Source organism: Heterocephalus glaber, unplaced genomic scaffold, assembly GCF_053883595.1.
Source record: "Heterocephalus glaber isolate CG9 unplaced genomic scaffold, H.glaber_assembly_v1.0 deba00000470, whole genome shotgun sequence".
Lineage (NCBI taxonomy): Eukaryota > Metazoa > Chordata > Mammalia > Rodentia > Bathyergidae > Heterocephalus > Heterocephalus glaber.
The window spans coordinates 17338604-17354585 of record NW_028258145.1 but is presented as its reverse complement, the minus strand read 5'-3'; the positions used below and the strand labels follow the sequence as shown (position 1 = coordinate 17354585).

Sequence of the window (15982 nt, the reverse complement as noted above, 5' to 3'; positions counted from 1 at the left end):
CTGTATAATCCAATAACCTATAATTGGGGATAAGATTTTATTATATTAGACTTCATTAAAGTGTCTCAGGTTAGGGATGTAGTTCAGTGACAGGAGTAGGTGCCTAACATGTGCCAGGCCCTGAATTCAAATCCTAGCACCATATACCAAACGGCACAACATTCAGGTGAGTTAAATGGGCATTTTGACAATATGGCTTCTCCTTTGCCATGTTTAATACTTTCTTTCTTTTTTTTTTTTTTTGAAACAGAGTCTCGTTATGCAGTCCAGGCTGACCTTGAACTCACTTTCCTCCTGCCTCAGCCTCCAAGTGCTGGAATTATAAGCACGTGCCACCATACCTGGCCCACAGTCAATTCTTGTTTCATGGACACTCTTGCAATTTAAGATGACACTTTTAAAATAAAATTCTCTCCTGACAACTTGAGCCCTGCCACTTGACAGGAGAATCAGCAGAAGCTGTGAGATCTTATTTAGAATTGACATTCTCTGTTGTAATCTTGTTCCTGTTTATTTTTATATTTTCTTGTGTTTCACTAGAAAGGTGTTACTCAGTTTTAAACGTTGAAAGTGTACAAGTTGCTCTGTTATAACACAACCAGATGTGTAGTGATTGGGGTGTGGCATGTTCATGACAACCTAGATTCAATCCTTTTAAAAAAAGAAAGTATGCACAAAGGAACAAAAGAGTCTCAAAATGCTGCAGAGTCCAACATTTTTAAAGCCTTTTAAAAATATTTTTTGGGGAAGCCGACATTTCCTCCTTGGAACTGTTATTTCTTTTGGGAAGAGACAAGAATGTTTGTTCCCTTCTCAGTGTCCCTATTATTGTTCTTTCTGTCTTGATAAACACCATCCGTGTAGAATGGATTTTTCTCTGGCCCAAAGCCAGCTTGGTGGAAAAATCCTTTGCCCTGGGCCCCTCTAGTCCTAGGGCCGCCCTTTGACCAGCCCTATGATGACCCTCAGAGAAGTGTGGGCTGCTGGAGTCTCCAGAGAAAGGAGGGCTGTGAGCTGGCTTTTCCCAATCATCCATTTCATCCCTGACACTCTGGTAGCACTCTGTGCCTTTTATTCCTTTCCTCCACTGTCTGAGCTCAGCCTTAGCACCTGCAAAATCCAGACAGGTGAAGAGATTCGCTGGGGGTTACCCAGCTAGTAACTCAGAGTTTTGACATCAGAGCCCAGGCTCAGCATCCCAGACTGGGTGTTGTGGTTTCTGCCCACCCTGGCAGCCAAGAGCTAGGATTGTCCAGCAGGAAAGTTTAACACTTGCATTCTGTTTCCAAGTAACCAGTCTGGGCAGGGTGCTTAGGGTCGACTTTGGTATCTAAAAACTGGAATTAGATATTCAGGACATAAAAAGCAGGTGGTCAACCTGGGCATGGAGGCACACGCTTATAATCTCAGCACTCTTGAGGCTGAGGCAGGATCTCTGTGAGTTTGAGGCCAGCCTGGGCCTCATAGTGAGTTCAAGGCCAGTCTGAACTACATAGCGAGACACTGACTCAAAAAACCAAAAAATAAAACAAAGAAATCAATTTATTTTTTAAAAGGAGACTGTCTAGCCTCAGCAGACCTAGGAGAGCTTACTCTTCTCATTTCTGAGAGGTTAGAAGTCCCCCGGTGCCCCGGAGCCCTGTTGCTTTAAGCTTTGGCCTTTGGGAGGAGACTGAGGGCAGTGGAGGGCACCCGCCTACCTGGGGAACCTGTCTTAGGTGTGGCGGATGAGCTGTGGATGCTGGTGGGCGGGCTGAAAGTTGGAGCGAGCAGGAAGTGGAGACTGGGCTGCCCCAGGAGGAAACAAACCAGCAAGTTCTGCTGTCTACAGGCCTGAGCCACCGGAGACATGGTGAGAGGTCTGGGTGCAGGGAGAGGGTTGATGTAGAGGGGAGCCAGGGCTCTCAGGCCTGGGGGCGGCCGGGGCAGGGACGGTGACTTGGCGGGCCGGGCCAGCCCTGCCTGTGACCTCTCTTTGACAACTTGGCCGCTGGTGGCTCTGGACTGCCTGAGGGGGGAGTTCCTGCGCATTCCCGGCTGCCTCCCTGCCCTGATCTCTGTGCCTTGCCGGGAGCTGGGCGCTGGGGACCGGGGGCCCGAAAGCCGGGCAGCGCCGCGCGCCGCGCCCTCCCCCACTCCAGCTGGGCCCGCGCCGGGCCTGGGACGCAGCCGGGCCTGGGACGCAGCCGGCCCGAGCGGTGCCCTGCGAGCGCCTCTGCGGTTCCCGGCCCGGTGCTAACGGAGTTACCCCCTCCGCCTGAGCTGTAGCCCTGTGCGGACGCCCGAAGGACGCGTCTGTCCAGCACGGCCAAGCCTTCAGCCCCTTCTCTAAGTGAACGGGGTGGGGTGTAAAGGAACTGGAGTCTTGCTCTGCGACAGTCTAGCTGGAACCCACACCCAGCGAGTCAGGCAGGGAGAAGCCTAATCATGTTTTCCCTACCTGTTCAAAGACCTTATCCTGAGGCCTACCGGAGGAGGAGGGTCAGTCTGCCAGCACAGGCCTGGGCGCCGCGTTTGTTAGTATCTGCAGAAGCAGGCGCTGGCCTGGGGCCTGCACTGGGTGCTGCTCGGTAGGGAAAGGAGAAGTAGAGGCTCAACGGCTTGCTGTGCCTGGCGGGGCCCGTGGTTGCCTGTTGCTCCGGGCCTTAGCAGTGGTTAAACAGCCAGCTGTCTGGGGTGGGTGATAGTGCTCTGTTTGCCAGCACCCACACTATTTATATTTTATTTTTTGTAGTATTGGGAATTGAACCCAGGACCTTTGTGCTGAGCTATATTCCCAGCCCTTTTTATTTTTTGTTTTGAGACAGGGTCTTGAAAAATTGCCTAGGCTGAGCTCAAATTTGCAGTCCTCCTGCCTCAGCCACCCAGAGTGTTGGGATTACAGGCATGTGCCACCATGCCCATCTGTCGCATACTGAGAACTCATACCGGGGCCGGGAAGGGAGGTGGCTCTGGGAAATGATAAGTGGTGCTTGGCTGTGCCCTGGAGAAGGATGCTGTGAGATGGCAGCTCTGCTGGCCCCATGGCCTTCTGAGGAGCCTGGGAGAGTGGGGAGGTTTTGTGCTGTTGTTCTTCCTTGTCAGGGCCTGAGAACCCAGAAAAGAAGGTTGATCTATTCCAGCTGCATCAGATTTCACCTTCTGGGGCTTAAGAATGCACTTGTGTATGATGGCACGAATAATAATGAAAACATTCTCTTTGTAAATCGCTCAAGCATTACAGAAAGCTGAAATCCACCTTAGGCCTTAGCTTCTTCGGTCCTCTTTGCTCCACCACTTGGCCTATTTTTTTTTTCTTTTTCTTTTTTTGGTACTGGGAACTTGTGCTTATGAAGCGGGCACCGGAACCACTGAGCTAAATCCCCAGCCCTCTTTTGTTTGTTTTTTGGTTTTTTGGTTTTGGGGTTTTTTTGATACTGGGGATCAAACTCAGGTCCTTGCTCTTGCGCAGCAGGTGGCAAAACCACTGAGCTAAATCCGGGCCTTTTGTTTGTTTTTTGAGATGAGGTCTCCCTGTGTAGTTTAGGCTGGGCTTGAACTCCCTATGTAGCTCAGGTAGCCTCGAACTGGAGGCAATCCTCCTGCCTCAGCCTCCAGAGTGGAATCACTTAGTTATGAGCCACCACACCTGGCCCCTTGGCCTAATTAACAGCTGCCCCTATTGTGTCCAGGAGGAGGCCAGCGGAGGTGAAGGAAGTGATCATGTGCGGAACCTGCAGAGCCAGGTGGAGGGAGTCAAGAATATTATGACCCAGAATGTGGAGAGGATCCTGGCCCGAGGGGAAAACCTGGACCACCTCCGAAATAAGACAGAGGATCTGGAAGCCACGGTGAGATGGGAGCCTTCTGGGCTGGCAAAAGACAGGTGGGAGAGAAGGGGTTTCGGGTGGGGAGAGAAGTTTCTGTGTGCTTGTGGAGATGGAGACGAAATGACCAGGAGGGATGGGTGTATGCTGCCATTGGTTGCCTTTTTGCCTAGTTTGGAGATAGATACAACCTGAGCCCCGACTTCTGGTCCATCTCTGCTCCACTGAGTGGCATGGGATCCAGGGACTGGGGTCTGGGGTTGGGGGGACGTGAGAGGCATTTTCCAGACAGATACATGGTTCAGGCAGGTGCATTGTTAGACTTCTTTCCTGTGAGACTGATTTTCCCTTTGAAGCTTGCCCTTTACCTTCTGTTAGACCTGACCGCCCCTAGGCAAACTATCAGCTCTGGGAAAAGCCTTCTCACTTTCTTCAGGAGTTATTCAGCAGGGGGGCAGAAATTGCTAGAGTCTTGCTGAGTCTGCTTTTAAGAGAAGCTGGGAAGCACAATGCAATTCTTTGATCCCAGGGTCCTCTTTCAGCTGAGGGTTGGAATACCATCTCCAGCACAATTGCAAGACCTCCTCTCTCTAGCCAGGGGCCCAGACCAGCTGCTCGGGAAGGCACTAACTCCAAAGTCCAGCCAAGGTTAGACCCTCAGAGTCTATGTCCAGCAGGGACTGGCTCTGGCTCTCTGAGTCCTGTGTGTAATCTTGAGTCTCTGGCGCTCCTTGGTCTCCTTGGGACTTAGTGCCTGCCTCCACAGCCTATTGCGTACGTGGCCAAGACAGACTTGTTGTCTACTGTTCAAGCTGGGGAGAGGAGGAGTTCCTCTTACTTCCAGCTGCCTGTGCCATCTTGGACCTCAAGACAAGGAGTCCTGGAGCCCAGAGATTTGCCCCTGGGTCTGCCTCCTAAGGGTAGATTGTGCTGCCAGGGTCATAAGCAGGCCTGGGTGTGAGCATGTGTCAAAGCCCCTCAGGAGTCTCCTCCCCCACATTCAGGTTGAGAAGTCCCAGGAGCCCAGGAATTCTAAATGTGAACTTGACCTCACTGACTGTTAGGAAAGTATATTTGTCAAAGTAAGAGGACAGAGCATCTTTTATTTATTTATTTTTCGTACTGGGGATCAAACTTGGGACCTTGTGCTTTCAAGGCAGGCAGTGGATCCACTGAGCTAAATCCCCAGCTGGAGCATCTTTTTTTTCACAACTTTTTACTGTACCTTATAACACAAATATTTATTTATTTGTTTTATCTTACTATGTAGTTCAGGCTGGCCTTGAACTTACTATGTAACTCAGGCTGGCCTCAAACTCACAGTGATCCTCCTGCCTCAGCCACCTGAGTGCTAGTATTACAGGCATGTGCCACCATGCCCGGCAACATAAATATATATTTATTTCTGGGCTGGGGATTTAGCTCAGTGGTTCCAGCTCGAAAGCGCAAGGACCTGAGTTCGATCCCTGGTACCAAAAAAAAAAAAAAAAAAAAAAAATCCCTCAATAAATATATATTTATTTTTGGTTTTTAGAGACAGGGTGTCACTATGTATTTCAGGCCAGCCTGGAACTTACTATGTAGCCCAGGCTGGACTTGGACTGAGAGCAATCCTTCTGTCTCAGCGTCCTGAGTGCTAGGATCACAGGTGGGCGACTCCAGGCCAGGCACAACACAACTATTTAGACAAGTGGCCTGGGGAATCTATACTCTTCAGTGGGAGGAGCCAGTGGGTCACTCACTCTATCTTATTCCCAACAGTCCGAGCACTTCAAGACCACATCGCAGAAAGTGGCTCGAAAGTTCTGGTGGAAGAATGTGAAGATGATCATCATCATCTGTGTCATCGTTTTTATTATCGTCCTCTTCATTATCCTCTTTGCCACTGGTGTCATCCCCACCTAGGCAGCCCCTCCACCCTGCCCTCCTCTTCAGGGGCCACCTGTCATAATTGGGACCACGAGGGCCCTCTCTCCTGTCCTCTCCACAGGAATGCTTCTTGGTCACCCTGAAGCCCCTGTGCCACGTGGTATGCCCTAGAGAGCACCTTGGTTCCTGGAAGGAGAGAGCTGGACTATGGCTGCATTTCATGGGTCCTTAGAGTGGGTTGGAGAGACTGTGAGGACCCTAAATGTGGGTGGGAACCTGTTGGTGGCTGGTGGGCAATAAAGACCTTTCAGTATCCCTATTTGTATCTTCTCCACTTTCATTTCACCCTTGGCCATTCCATTTCTTGTCTTCCAGAGGTGACACTGTGACATTGGAGGCCCAAGTTGTTGGAAGAGTGGAGAGCATATGTTTGGAAAAGAAAGATGAAAGCTTCCTATTGTTTGGTTTTGTTTTCTTTTTTTTTGGTACTGGGGATCGAACTTGAGTCCTTGTGCTTGCAGGGCAGGTGACAGAATCACTGAGCTAAATCCCCGGCCCATATTTATGTATAATTTTTCTGGTACCAGGGATTGAACTCTGGGCCCTGCACCTGCCAGGCAGGTGGGACACCACTGAGCTACATCCCCAGCCCTCCAGTACATTGTTAAGTGGCCCTTGCTAAATTGCTGAATTGCCCTGGCTCAAACTGTGATCCTCCTGCCTCAGCCTCCAGAGTGCTGGGATTACAAGTGTGTGTCACCAGGTGGGGCTAAGGCACCTATTTTTATTTCACCCTGTTCCATCCACTGTTGCAGGTCTCAAGAATAGCAGGTTTCTGAGGATCTTGCCATAATGACAATTCAAAGCATTTTGGGGTAGCATGCAGGATTCAATGTCCCCCTTGTGTCCTGCATGCCCCTTTATTTCTCTTCCTCTGGGAGTAATAACTGAGACACGAGATCTACTGGGAAAGAAAATGTAGAATCTGGTGTAGGGTCCCCTGTCTCTTCTGCCACTGCCATCTCTTTATTTTTATTTTTAAAAATTTTACATTTTGAGACAGGTCTTGCTAAGTTGACCAGACTGGCCTGAAGATTGTGATTCTTCTGTCTCAGATCTGAGCAGCTGGGTTACAGCATGTGTCACTGAAGCCAGCTTCCCATGTCTCTTCCATGGCCCTGATGTCATCCAGAGGCAAAAGTCAGAGGAAACAGGCTGCTTTTTCTTTTCTGGTGATTCTGTGTGTTTGGTCTCCCCCTGCCCTTTGAGGACACAGCCCACCACAGGTCTCAGCCATCGAGAGGGGGCGGGCATCTCTACCCAGCTGAGAACAGTCAGCGTCACAGGACAGGACTGACAGCCCTCCTTCCGCTTCTTGCACAATGAGCCCTTCTGTCCCCAGGCCTCCTTTCTCCCCACCAGGTCCCACGGTCATTGTCCTGCTTTCTCTGAGCCTGGTTTGCCTCCTTTGCCACAAGGGTTCTTGCCATCTGACTTGACCCCATTTCCACCACAGGTTTTATAGAATTGGAAATGACTTATGGTGGGAGGAAGTGGGGAAGGGGCGAGGTTGTAATTCAGGTTCTAGACTCATGCCTTGAATTCTGGGCAGGGCAGGGGGAACACAGAAGAGACCTCGGGATGCCCTTGACCCAAAGATATTCATCTCCTCACTCCTTAGCACACTGCTGGAGGCAAAGCTGTACTGAGGGGAGCAGGGGTCTGTGCCTGAAGAGGCTCAGTTCCGAGGAGAGAAGCCTCACTCCCTGGCTCAGGAGGGGCCTCATTTGGGATGTTGGGGGTGGCATGGGTTGGGAGGAGGACAGGGGGACGTGGTTTCTCTGCAGCATTGAGTAGAGAATGGGTAGATTCAGCTCAAGAAGGCTCTGCAGAGGTAGCAGATCCGACAGCATCCCTAAGGAACAGGTTCACTGGAAAGCCAGAGCTAGCATCTTCCCCATCTGGTTCTGTCACACCCACCCCTGGTTTTTTCTTTGTCTTTTTTGGCACTGGAGATTGAACTCAGGACCTTGAGCTTTCGAGGCAGGCAGTGGCACCACTGAGCTAAATCCCTGGCCCCTTTGTTTTTTGAGACAGGGACTCACTGTGTAGCTCAGGCAGTCTTTTTTTTTTTTGGTACTGGGGATCGAACTTGGGTCCTTCTGCTTGTGAGGCAAGCGGTGGAACCACTGAGCTAAATCCCTGGTCCATCTTGAACTCACTATGTGGCCCAACCTGGTTTTGAATGCTCAAAAATCTTCCTGCCTCAGCCTCCCAAGTGCTGGGATTACAGGCGTGTGCCACTTCACCTGGCCAAGGGTGAGGGAGTAACTCTTAGTTACGGGTGAGGTACAGTCACCAAGGTGGGACATCCCCCTCCTGGCCTGTTCATGGCATTTTCAGGGCCCAGCGTAGTGGCTGACAACAACCCTCACACTTGTGCCTGCCCTTCCGGCTAATTCCTGTCCACTCGATCTCCTATCACCATCTCTGATGCAACCCAGAGGGGCACCAGGACTCACTCCTGCGCTCATTTCACACAAGGCACCCCTTAGGGGTCTTCAGCGTGCAGAACTGACGCACACCAGGTCCCCAGTTCTCCAGGCAGGGGTGTCATCAGAAGTTGGCACGGGTGGCCCGGCAGGAGGCGCCCCACGGACCCTGGTCGCTGTCCCCTCTGCTTTGCTTTCGATTTGGTCTCTCGCCTCCGCCCCGCCCGCACGGCCCCGCCCCGCGCTCCGCTTCCTCCGGGCTGCGCGCGTACTGAGCGCTCAGCGGGCTTCGGAGTCTGAGCACAGCAGCGGCAGCGCAATGGTGAGGACCGGGGCTGGGCTCACGGAGGGAGGGCGGGCCGAGCAGGACCCGGGCCAACCCTCTTCCCGGGGAGCTGGGGGCAGCGGCACGCTCCCTGTCGGGGCTGCGCAGAGTGGTCTGCACCCCTGGTCGCCTGCCCCGGCTTTGGAGCCAGACTCCGGGCTGGCTTCCCGGCTTTGTGACCCCAGCCGAGTCACTTAACCTCCCTGAGCCTCACTTTCCGCACCTTGAAGTGGGGTCAGCAATACCTGCCTGATGCAACCCTTGGGAGATTAAGGGGATCCCATGGCGGGGACCTCGAGGCACTCGGAACCTTCTGCTAGGAAGTGGTGGGGACGAGGTGACCTCCCAGCTCCTCCAGAGCTAAGGGCCAGGCTTGGCCTGAGAGCTGCAACCTGAGCAGAGGCGGTGGCACGGGCTACTCCAGCCCCATGGCAGTGTTGGAGCAAACACGGACAGAAACTTGTTGACACTGAAAGTTCCACTGAAGTTACCAGACTGTGGCAAAGGCCTGGTTCCTGCTGACCTCTACCTAGTGGCATATTCCTGAGTTGAGTCACCCCAACTCCTGCTGCAGACTCTGGGCTCTGTCCTCACTTGTCATCTCCAAGGCAAAGGTGTTGGGGACAGCTGGGGCTACTGCCCCCTCCGCTGGAGCTCCTGGGAAGAGGGGCCAGGCAGGAGCCAGCTTGGGGTTCTGGAGTTCTGCCCTGGCAAAGCTGGTTGAGGGATGATGGATGCGACCTGGCTAGGGGTCATGATGCCAGTTGTTCTCCTCTCCAGGGAACGGGAGGCAGGAAGAGGAAGTGGGGCAGGAAGGTAGCACTGAGCTCTGCCGCCAGGCCAGGAAACTGAGGCGTGTCAGAGCCCAGAGCCCACTTGTGAGTGAGCAGGGCAAGAGATAAGGCAGGGCAAGGGTGGGCTTTTAGGGCCCTTAGTTTCTGGGAAGAAGTGGAGGCCGAGGGCAGGGGGTACTGGACAATCTCGGCCTCTCAAGGTACATTTTAGAGCCCAGCATGGTGGCACATGCCTGTGATCTCAATACTTGGGAAGCTGAGGTGGGAAGATCACTGTGAGTTTGAGGCCAGCCTGGGCTACACAGTGAGTTCAAGGCCACCCTGAACTACATAGTGAGCCCGTCTCCAAAAAAAAAAAAAAGGTACAATTGAAGCAAATAATGGATCACAGGCTGGGGTGGGCACACAGTCACCTCCTCCGTCACCCATCCACCCATCTTCCAGCTCCATCATCTCTTCTCTTGTTCTTCCCCCTTTCTCTGACCCCTGCTCTTCCCTTTCCTTCTCGCTCTCTTTCTCTGCCTGGTCCTCCTTTCGACTTTTCTCTTCTCCATAACTCATTCAATCAATGTGGATTTCTTGGGCAGCTCCTTGTGTCAGATTGGCGACAAGTGTAGGGGTTCGGAACAAGTCAGCAATGGGCAGGACAGACATTGGATGAGTAATTACGTGATGTCCTTTATTCTTCTAGACAGTTCTCTCTCCAGAGTTCATGCTTGGAGCCACAGGCCTCCCTCTTATGCACACAAGTAAAGTTGGCAGCATTAAAAGGCAAGGGGATTTAGTTCAGGGGTGCCCGCGCCTGCCTCAAAAACAAAAGGTCCTGAGTTTGATCCCCGGTACCAAAAAAAAAAGGATGAGGAAGCTGGGAGTGGTGGCACATACCTATTATCCCAGCACTCAGGAGGCTGAGGCAAGGTCACAAGTTCAAGGCCAGACTGGGCAACCTAGTAATTTAGAGATACTCTGTCTCAAAATAAAAGGTAAAAAAATGAACTGGGAATGTAGCTCAGTGGGAAGGCCCTGACTTCAGTTTGCAATACAAAAAATAACAATAATGAATCCCTGGAGCCTTGGTTCCCTCCTAGATCCCTCATAGATCTTCTGGTATGCCAATACAGGTGCTGTACCATCTCCAGGCCAAAGTTTCCTGTCAGACTGGGATAATAACACTGCACAGATGAAGTGAGGGAAAGTGAATGAGTGGCTGGCAGCACTATGTTGAGGCTGGGGTATGGGCCCACTGAAAGGTGCCTGTTACTGCTAAAGAGGAAAGTTCGGCAGCCTGCATCACTGGATCGGGATACACTAGATGCTGGCTCTCAAAGGAGCATGAGAAGTTCTGCATTTAAGTTAAAAATAATTAAGCTTGCAAGTGTGCAACAGGGAAGACCTTGCATGGCTGTGCATTTTGTACAACTATCTAAGAGGTTTTATTGACAAGTATTGTGCAGTTTTTGGGATCTGACTGCTTCAAAAGAAAAAAAAAGGCTCCATAATCTCTGCACTGGGGAGGCTGAGGGAGGAGGATCTCTGTGAGTTTGAGGTTAGCCTGGTTACATAATTCGAGGCTGACCTGAACTACATAGCAAGACGCTGTCTCAAAAAAGAACCAAAAGAAGGGCTGGGGATTTAGCTCAGTGGTTCCAGCTCCTGCCTTACAAGCACAGGGTCCTGAGTTCAATCACCAGTACTAAAAAAAAAAAAAAGAACCCCCCCCCCCAAAAAAGATCTAGGGTAATTTGGACTCTATCTATAATAATAGCTCTAATTTATCCAGCATTTAGTATGTGCCAGGCATTGTGCTAAGCTTTTGTTTATAATATGCCACATAGCCCTCCGCTAATATTATAAAGTTTATGAGGTGGGTATTGTTATTGTGGCCACTTTACAGATGAGGAAGTAGAGGGTCAGAAGGTCACATCCTCCATCTTAGTCACTCATCTGGTGAGCGGCAGAGGCAAGACTGGGACAGTGGTACAGGGCAGGGCCCTAGGTGCAAACCCAGGGAGCAGCGACAGTGTGCTACCTGTACCGTGCATCTGTCGCAGCTGGAATGGGGCTTCTCAGATGGATAATTGATTCGAGTATTAAACAGGTATTGGATTTTATATTCTTTTTTTTTTGGTACTAGGGATTGAACTTGGGACCTTGCACTTTTGAGGCAAGTGGTGGAACCACTGAGCTAAATCCCCAGCCCAGGTATTGGATTTTAAGTAGGATAGAGGGGAGACAGTTGTAACAGGAAGTTAGGGGGGTTTTTGTTTTTTGGTAGCAGGGATCGAACTCGGACCTTGCGGTTTCAAGGCAGGCGGTGGAACCACTGAGCTAAACCTCCGGCCCCTGTTTGGGGGTTTTTTGAGACCAGTTTTCACTAATATGTTGCCCAAGTTGGCCTTGAACTCCTTGGCTCAAGAGATCTTCCTGTCGTTTGATGTGGTAGCACACACCTGTGATCCCAGCACTCTCCAGGCTGAGGCAGGAGAATCGCCACAAGTTTGAGGCCAGCCTGGGCTACATAGTGAGTTGAAAACTAGCGTGAATTACATAGTGAGACCCTGGAGAGAGAGAGAGAGAGAGGAGAGAGAGATCCTCCTGCCTCAGTCTCCCAAGTATCCGGGACTACAGGGGTGCATTAATGCCTCTTCCCTCCCTCTCGCTATAAGCAGGTTTTAAGTTTTTTGTTTTTGTTTTGAGGTGCTGGGGATTGAACCTAGAGCCATACAACCTAAGCGAGTGGTCTACACCAACAGGGAGTCTTCTTGCGGTACTAGGGATTGAACCCAAGGTCTTCACATTGAGCTACATCCCCAGCCCTTTTCTATTTTTTATTTTGAGACAAAGTCTCATTACATCACTAAGTAACCCAGGCTGGATTCAAACTTGTGATCCTCCTGCCTCAGCCTCCCAGAGTGCGGGGATTACAGCCCTGCACCACTGTGTCTGGCTCAGCAGGAAGATTTTTGAGAGCTGTGTTTTCACAGCGTACAGCGCTGGATGGGGATAAACTAGATGGGGATATGGACCTGTAGCTCAGTGGTACAGCACTGGCCGAGCCTGGGTGGCCCTGGGTTCCATCCCCAGCCTGGAAGGGTGGAGTGGGGTAGAATTTGCATGTTGTTGGGGATTTTTTGTACAGACGGTAACAGGCTGTGAAGAACATTTACTGGGGTGGGGCGGGGGGCACAGGTAAAATAAAATACAATTTATTTAAAAAAAAAAACTTTTCCTGAGCCAGGCGTGGTGGTGCACACCAATAATCTCAGAACTCAAGAGGCTGGGGCAGGAGGATTGCTGTGAGTTCAAGGCCAGCCTGAACTCCATAGTGAGACCCTGTCTGAAAAACAAAAACAAAAACAAAAAAAATCCCACCATAAACCAAAGAAACAAAACACTTCTGCAGAACTGCCACTCTCTGTGTGGCAACAGCTGCCCTCCCACCTCCATCCGAGGCTCAAATCCTGCAGGTCCCAGCAGGTCTGGGAAATGGCTCTCACCTCCCAGCACCCTGTCTGGCCTGACAGCATTTCCTCATACCTTGATGATGCTGTCCACTTTCTGGCCAGCCCTTCTCCCTGGCTTTTCTCACTTGATCCAAGCCTGTCTACCACCAATAGAGAAATGATCCTAAAGGGCTCCTCACTGCCTCCCCTCGATGCCTCTTATTTGTTTTTTCCCTGAACTAAGGGCCTTCACACTGAGCTACACCCCCAACTTCCTGTTAAGTTTTTTGAGACAGGATCTTGCTAAGTCACTAAATTGCCCAGGCTGGGCTCAAACTTGTGATCCTCCTGCCTCAGCCTCCCAGAGTGCTGGGATTACAAGGGAGCACCATCATGTCTGGCTGTTTGTTTGTTTGTTTGTTTAGAGCCCAGTCTCACTATGTTGCCCAGGCTGGCTTCAAACTCACGATCCTCCTGTCTCAGCCTCCTCCCAAGTAACTGAGATGACAGGTGTGCACCACCACACCAGCTGCCATGTTAGGGTCAGCTCCTGTTTTTATCACTCCCTCCCAGCTCCTCTCCTCTCTTCAATTTTTGGGTTTTTCCCAGCCCCACCCTCCCCCTCTACCCTTCCCCTCTGCTGGGTCCTTCCTTGGGGTGTGTCCTATTTGTGCCAGAATGCCCCAGTTCTACCCCATCCTTCAAGGGGTCACCCTGCTCTTCCAATGGCAATTCTCACTTTTTAAAAAAATTTGGAGTACCGGGTGCAGTGGCACATCCCTGTAAGTAATCACTCAGAAGGCTGAGGCATGATGACTGCTGTGAGTTCAAGGCAGCCTGGGCTACATAGTGAGTTCAAGGCCAGCCTGAACTTCATAGTGAGACCCTCACTCAAAAAACAAAAACAAACAACAACAACAAAAATTTTTTTTGGTACTGGGGATTGAACTCCGGACCTTGCAGTTGTGAGGCAGGCGACAAAACAAATTTTTTTTGAGATGGTCTCACTATGTACTTTAGGCTGGCCTTGGACTCACAGTGATCCTCCTGCCCCGGCTTCCCAGCAGTTGTCGTTGCCGCAGTCTCACCCTCTCTGCTGGTGGCTGTGTTACCCACTGTAACTCTTTGGCCTTTCTGTATCACGGGTGTCTCTATCTCCCTAAAAACAGGCCCAATTCATTCAGAAAACATTTCTCCCACGCCACCACCTGCCAGGCACTATCTGGAGCTGGGAGGCACAGGGCAGAGAGGGCCTGCCCTCTGGTTTCTGCCTTCCCACATTCCCTAGTGCCTTATCTCCACGGTGTCTTCAGAGACCTGTGAGCATAGTTCGTGTCCTTTTACCTCAGCTTGCAGGGAACCAAGGAGGGTCGAGGCCAAGTGGCTATGTTCCCAGGTGCACATGTGTTCTTTAGGCCTGGGTCCAGCTTGGCCCCAGATGGGCCTGGCTTCGCAGACTGCTCCAGATTGCGGCAGGAGGCACTGGCAGCCCTCTGGAGAATGTGACCCAATGTCACCCCTTGTGTGAGAATAAGATAACAACAGCTGTTGGGCTCTGAATGGAAAACATAACATCCGGCATTCCACCAATCTCTAGCACTCATTTTCATTTTCAAATCTTTGTCTATTCCCAAGTTGTTGCCTTGGGCTTTTGGAATGTAGGAGTATTCACAGGCTCAAATAATAAAATGGGTGTGGTGGTGCATGCCTGTAATCCCAGCTTTTGGGAGGCCGAGGCAGGAGGATTGCTTTGAGTTCAAGGCCAGTCTGGACTACATGGGGAGACCTTGTCCTACCACCTTGTTCGCCAAATAACCTGGTGGTGATGATGGTTGGCTCAGGGAAAGGTAGGGATTATGAGGCTTCTCTGCTCTCCACTATTTTTGCTCCCCAGGCTTCGAGCACGCCCCACCCTAGCCAGTGGTTTGCCTGCCCCTCTCCAAATAGGTTGTTTTTGTAGCTCATGGGTAAATATTGACCTGTTTGGGTTTCAGATGCCTGCCCCTCGAAACTCCTGCTGGGCTAGAAGCACACAGGGAGAAGTTCTCTTGAGAACAAGAGTTACTTTTGGACAGGCTATAAAGCAACCAAGCGGCTCACTGAGTCCTCACAGCGGTCAGCACTGTGCCGGCCTCTGTGCCCTGGGTGGCATGGAGAGCAGTCTCAGATTCGGCTGGGGAGCACCCCGGGAATGGCTGTATGCAAGGCTGCCTTGAAGACTCCAAAGGAGCATCTTGCTTAAGTGGGAAGTGGTCCTCTGTGGCCACTGGATCCTTTCTAACACTTCAATTCTCGGTTTTCAGTGGAATTCAGTCCAGTGCCAGCGTGTCAGATGCAGACAATGGGCCTTGGGGGCTGGCAGGAAAGGGAGCTTGGCCCGTGCTCTCTTCGAGGAAGACATAGAGCAGGGATGGCTGCGGAGGACCAGGCAGAGGGGAGGGAGAGGCTGTGGTTTGCTAATCCTCAGTATTCATCTTCCTGCAATGTCCCTGGCCCTGCTCCTGGGCCTCAGCTTGCACCAGGGCCTCCTGCCCTGGGTCTCTCTGCCACACCTACCCAGAGCTCATTGCTTTGCTTTCTTTTCTGTTTGTTTGTTTGGTGTTAGAGAGTGAACCCAAGGCCTTCACACTGAGCTACATCCCTAGCCCCCTTTTTTTTTTCTTTTTATTTTGACCCACATGTAGCAGCAAGACCCTGTCTCAAAACACAAAATAATTTTTTTTTTTGGTACTGGGGATTGAACTCGGGACCTTGTGCTTGCAAGGCAGGTGGCAGAACCACTGAGCTAAATCCGCAGCCCAACACAAAAAAAATTTAAAAAGGGCTGGGGATGTGGCTCAGTGTGAAGATCTTGGGTTCAATTCCCAGTACCACAGGGGGAGAAAAGAAAATTGAGACAAGTTCTCACTAAGTCACTAGGTTGTCCAGGCAGGGCCCAAATTTTTGGTCTTCCTGCCTTAGGCTCCCAGAGTGCTGGGATTACATCATGAGCCACTACAGTGCCTTTCTCACTACCAAATCAGACTTTCCCTGTCCCCTGTTTTCTGCTCTTCTCCAGCTTGGACCCTGCCCCTCCTTTCCCAGTCCCTTGAAAGGAGCCGAGTGTCGCTTAGGTAAAGCTGCTGCCCAGCCTGGGAAGCACAAGGGTGTGGGGGGGTCTCATCTCAGTGAGTTGGGCCCCAGGGAAGACTGGCCAAGTGGAAGACTGGAGCCCAGAGGCCAGGTTGGCTGAGGCTCCCAGGAGAAGAGGGAG

At 51.3% G+C, this 15982-nt stretch overlaps 1 protein-coding gene across 2 annotated transcripts; it reads left to right on the top strand.

The window, feature by feature from the left end:
- Positions 1-1665: 1665 nt before the first annotated feature.
- Positions 1666-5994, top strand: Vamp8 (vesicle associated membrane protein 8). Of its 2 annotated transcripts, none has more exons than XM_004844605.4 (3): positions 1666-1852; positions 3672-3830; positions 5568-5994. In XM_004844605.4, exons 1-3 carry the CDS (start codon positions 1850-1852, stop codon positions 5709-5711), a joined length of 306 nt encoding a protein of 101 aa, XP_004844662.2. In that variant the 5' UTR covers positions 1666-1849; the 3' UTR covers positions 5712-5994. The 2 variants fall into 2 exon arrangements, with proteins under 2 accessions (XP_004844662.2, XP_021113870.1); XM_021258211.2 differs by lacking the exon at positions 1666-1852 and adding an exon at positions 2134-2481.
- Positions 5995-15982: the final 9988 nt, after the last annotated feature.

Bases quoted from the DNA above. Each gene is read 5' to 3' on its own strand.
- Vamp8 (XM_021258211.2), top strand. From the start codon at position 2,428: ATGTTTTCCCTACCTGTTCAAAGACCTTATCCTGAGGCCTACCGGAGG. The intron at 2,482-3,671 runs GTCAGTCTGCCA...TATTGTGTCCAG, and splicing joins AGGCCTACCGGAGGAGGAGG to GAGGAGGCCAGCGGAGGTGA. The intron at 3,831-5,567 runs GTGAGATGGGAG...TATTCCCAACAG, and splicing joins CAGAGGATCTGGAAGCCACG to TCCGAGCACTTCAAGACCAC.